This window comes from Eurypyga helias, unplaced genomic scaffold (assembly GCF_000690775.1).
Source record: "Eurypyga helias isolate BGI_N326 unplaced genomic scaffold, ASM69077v1 scaffold13926, whole genome shotgun sequence".
NCBI lineage: Eukaryota > Metazoa > Chordata > Aves > Eurypygiformes > Eurypygidae > Eurypyga > Eurypyga helias.
In genome coordinates, this window is record NW_010258647.1 from 7,246 (window position 1) to 12,252 (window position 5,007).

At 40.3% G+C, this 5,007-nt stretch overlaps 1 protein-coding gene across 1 annotated transcript in view; it reads left to right on the forward strand.

Annotated features, from left to right (window-relative positions):
• Window positions 1-3,783, forward strand: part of GPR116 (G protein-coupled receptor 116) — a gene marked incomplete at both ends in the record, with an annotated part of 10,970 nt that extends 7,187 nt beyond the window's left edge. Inside the window, 3 exons of the mRNA XM_010154424.1 lie at window positions 1,261-2,628; window positions 3,590-3,631; window positions 3,724-3,783. Of these exons, the coding sequence (XP_010152726.1) occupies window positions 1,261-2,628; window positions 3,590-3,631; window positions 3,724-3,783 (1,470 nt within the window). The remainder of the gene's footprint in view (window positions 1-1,260; window positions 2,629-3,589; window positions 3,632-3,723) is intronic.
• Between the last annotated feature and the right edge of the window lie 1,224 nt (window positions 3,784-5,007).

Sequence of the window (5,007 nt, forward strand, 5' to 3'; positions counted from 1 at the left end):
TGAGGCACTGGAACAGGTTGCCCAGAGAAGTTTTGGATGCCCCATTCCTGGAAATGTTCAAGATCAGGCTGGGCTGGAGGAGGAGCAGCCTGGTCTAGTGGAAGGTGTCCCTGCCATGGCAGGGGGGTTGGAACTAGAAGATTTTTAAGGTCACTTCCAACCTAACCCATTCTATGATTCTAATTTGCACTTGCACCCTAGCAAATCCCATCCTGCATCAAAAGTAGTATGACCAGTAGGTTGAGGGAGGGAATTCTCCCCCTCTGCTTCACTCTGGTAAGACCCCACCTCGATGGAGTACTGCATCCAACTCTGGGGACCCCAGTACAAGACAGACACCAACCTGTTAGAGAAGGTCCAGGGGTCCAGATGAGGACCACTCTAATGAGGACAGGCTGAGAGAGAGATGAGGTTGTTCAGCTTGGAGAAGAAAAGGCTACAGGGAGACCTTATTGTGGTATTTCAATACTTAAAGGGGACTTATAAAAAAGGTGAAGAAAGACTTTACCAGGGCCTGTAATGACAACACAAGAGGCAATGTTTTTAAACTGAAAGAGGGTAGATTTAGATTGGACATAAGAAGAATTTTTTTATAAGGAGCATGCGAGATATTGGAACAGGTTGTCCAGAGTAGTTGTGGATGCCCCATCACTGGAAATGTTTAAGGTCAGGTAGGATGGCCCTGCCCATGACAGGGGAGCTGGACTGAATGATCCTGAAAGGTCAAAACCATTCTGCGATTCTATGATTCTATGAGTAGGAGCAGAAATATGAAAAAGGGTTGAAAAAAGGATAAGGATCAAGCAAGGAAAATTAATTAGATGTTATAACAAATGAATGGCAAAACACATCTTAAGAATACCTGGAAAACTTGATTGTGAGGGACAGAGGAAAAGTACTCCTCTTCTCAGAAGAAAAGTATGAAGAGACTTGGTATTTTGCAGCTGGAAATCCCTACATAAGAGAGGGAGAGAAATCAAAGATAGCACAAAGGCTAAGAAAGAGGGGAAAGAAGGCTGGAGAGGAAAAAACCCTAAGTAATATATAATAAAAAAGCATACAGCTCCACTTGTGGAAACCTTAACTTGAAAATAAAGCATGCAGAGGTTTAATAACTGAAGGTTTCACATGAATTGAGCAAAATAATAAAATGCCTTGCTTTTTCAATAGGCAATTCTAGGACCACACACAAATTACCATCAGAAGCAACAATGATTTGTATGGGATATCAGTAACAGCATTATTCTGTTGTTGTTCCAGAATTTTCTCTCCACAGTGGACTTCGTTGTTGCTAATTCCACAACTAAAACTTGGGAAAGCCTGAATAAAGAGCAGACACCCCAAAGTTCTTTGTTACTGAATTCAGTAGAAAAATTTACCTCTAACCTCCGTCCAGTAAATAATACCATTCCTTCTGTCTCCACAAATACCCTTCATCTACAAGGTGTAGTTGTCACAGGAAGTAACATCACAGACTATTTTAAGAAATTCCAGAGTACAAAACACCTGACAGTTAACGTGCTTATTGATAAAACTGAAATTCAGACTCTAAACCAAAGTTCAACCATTGTCAGTGTGATGTACTCAGAACTTGGACGTATTTTGCCTGGGAATAAGTCCGAGTATGTGAACGGCTTATTGATAACAACAACAATAAGCAGCCAAACAAGCCAGGATTTCAATATTAATATGACCTTTGCAAAGAATATCTTGTCTCTAAAGATGCCACGGTGTGTCTTCTGGAACTTCTCACTCGAACATGGTGCGGGCTGGGATACTCGTGGTTGCACACCCACAGAGGAAGAAGATGTTGTTATTTGCTCCTGCAATCATTTGACATCATTCTCCATTTTGATGTCACCTGGTGAATCCTCCCAGACAATCTTTGAAGATTATATTACCTACACTGGCCTGGCCATTTCAATCTTGAGTTTGGCAACCTGCATTATAATTGAATCCTTAGTCTGGAAATACGTGACAAACAACACAACCTCCTATATGCGCCATGTCTGTATTCTCAACATAGCTACATCGCTCCTGATTGCTGACATTTGGTTCATTGTCAGTGCCTCCATAAATGACCAGGGCCAACAGATGAGCAGAGGTATCTGTTTCATGGCTACCTTCTTCATCCATTTATTCTACCTGTGTGTTTTTTTCTGGATGCTCAGCCTGGGCCTCATTCTTTTCTACAGACTGGTCTTCATCTTACATAACACGAGCAAGACCGCTCAGAAAGCAATGGTGTTCTGTCTGGGATATGGGTGCCCCTTTGTCATTGCAGTCATCACCATCGCTGTCACACTGCCAAGGAACATTTACACCAGAAAGGATGTCTGCTGGCTCAATTGGAATGACAGCAAAGCTCTCTTGGCCTTCGTCATACCTGCTCTGATCATTGTGGCCATGAATTTGTTCATCACCGCTGTTGTTATAATAAAAATACTGAGGCCAACTATTGGGGATAGGTCAAACAGGCAGGAGAGGAACTCTTTATTTCAAATCGGCAAAAGTGTGGCCATCTTGACACCACTGTTAGGCCTCACCTGGGGATTCGGCATTGCCACCATCATCAAAAACAGTCATCGGATTTTCCACATCCTCTTTACTCTGCTCAATGCTTTCCAGGTGAGTTACACATCTGTATGCTCGTGTTTCCTCTATGGCCGTTTAACATGTAGTGACATTCTTGCAGTGATATGCTTGGAGGGGAATAAAAACAGCTTGGGAAAGCTCAGGTTTGCCTTACACATCCTTATTCCCAAAGGGATCTTTGGGAAACTCATTCCAGGAATTCAACAGTATTTTATATTCTCGGATGCCTTAACAGATGTGCCTTATAGATAAAGCTGACATAAAGATAATTCCAATTTTTCCAGTACCTTTGGGAAGAATTTAATTCCTGAAGATCAGGAAAATAGCCCTATTATGTTCAGGTGGGCAAGCTCCAACATGCCTGGTCTCATCTTCAGTGCATCTGGAGGGATCATATTATGGTCTTGTGGGTTCAGGTAATGAGGGAGTATAAACAACATGAAAGTCACAAAGAACAGCAGAGTAGTACTAATAACAAAGAGAAGAAATAACCAAAAGACACATGATTGAGAGTTTTCATTTAGTAAAATTTTTACAGTAACATATTTAGATGGCCAGTAGGATCCCAATACAATTGGATTTCTTAAGGACACAATAGTGATGTCTATTCTGCCTCTTAAGAATGGCCTCGTATTTGTACGCTTTAGACTAAACTGTCTTGCCTTTTATATTGTGAGCCTGCTAGCTTATCTGGGGAGCATAGGCAGGGCATGTCTTCCATACACAAAGGTCCATTCTTCCACATATGTTTAGTGCTAGCAAAATATCTGTGTCACTTCTGTAGACCAGATGTACATTCAGATTAAGTAGGCCAGGCCTGGAAAGCCTCTAACTTAATTAGCAGTCGATTATGTGAGATGCAGTTAGGAAAAATACCCCCTATCCAAGAGTTCAGAGTTTAAATAGTCAACATGCATAATGTTTGAGGTAATCATGAGGTACTGCAATTAAAACATTGGTGTCATCATATTGCATATAATTATCTGTCTCCTAGGGATTATTCATTTTGGTGTTTGGGACTCTCTGGGACAAGAAGGTAAGAATTCAAACTATTTCTTATACTGTGTGAAAATACTGTTGGAATTTGAACATAATTGCTGTATTTACTGGTTTCTTTTTTTTCAACAGATACAGGAAGCCCTGCTGAAGAGGAATTCAATGTCCAAATGGAGTTCGCAGCAAACAAAGGTTAGAACCTTGACCCAAGAATGTATTTCAGAGTTACTGCTGAATGGTCTCACATTCTCTGTATCTTTTAAGTCAAATGCATTCTGTACATTTTGTATTCTGAATTATTTATTAGAACTAGTCAGAGAAAGACAAGACGCTAGCAACATAAATATGAATATACCCCCTTTTTCAAAGTTCATTATTTCACCTGTAATTGGTAAAAAATGAGAAGGAGATTGGTGGACATTTGCTCTAAATTCCACAAGAAATAAATCACAAAATAGAACTGAAACATTATGTTAGAAAACAGAAAATTTCAGTGCATCATTGTTTATTCACAACTTAAGAGAAATGCAAAGGGAACTTCTTGGGGAAGATGCCCTTTAGCTGTGAGCAGGAAAAGGTGGAGATACTGCAACTTGAACTTGAGATATAAGGAGACAGGTAAGCTTCCACTTTATAGTGGGAACAGAAAATGGGAAGAAATGTGAATCCTTTGTCAAAATTGTGTCTATGTACCAGAAAGTCCTGGATTTCAATGAGCAAAAGATAGAACATAAATGAATGTGGTTCTGGAACAAAGTGGTCTGGACACACTCCTAGAAGAGGAGAAACTTTGGTCCCAGATCAGCATTTAACCCGAAACTTTCAGTGCCTAAAAAACCAAAAGAAATAACATTGCAAACTGGGACTGGATCCTAAAGGAAGATCCTGGAAGACTTCTCTTCCATTCACAGAGACTTTCTCTGGCCCAGTGACTCTTGCACTCCTCCCTGCATTGAAGCACAGCTTGAATGGGCGTCTGGAAATGTTTCTGCTCAGGATAAGCATTCACATGAAAGGAGGAAATCAGTTCCACTGACATCTTTAAAAGAAAAATAAGGTTTGCACAGTGCCTCATGAAGATGACTGTTGAAGAATAAAATTAGAACAGAAATGTAGGCAGTGTTCCTGTTGAAGAGGCATGTCACAGAATCATGAAGATTTGAGGTTGGGAGTAACCTCCAGAGTTCATCTAGCCCAAACACTACTGCTCAAAGCAAGATAAAACAGAGCACGTTTCTTAGAACATCAGTTTTTCAGTATCTCTGGAGCTGGAGAATCCACGGGCTATTCGGACAAAAACTTATGGTGTTTTGCCACCTGCAGCATAAAACAAAATAAAGGTTTGTCATATAATAAAATGGAATTTCTTCCATTTCAATTTGTGCTCCAGAGATTAAGACTCTGAAAAAAAAAAAA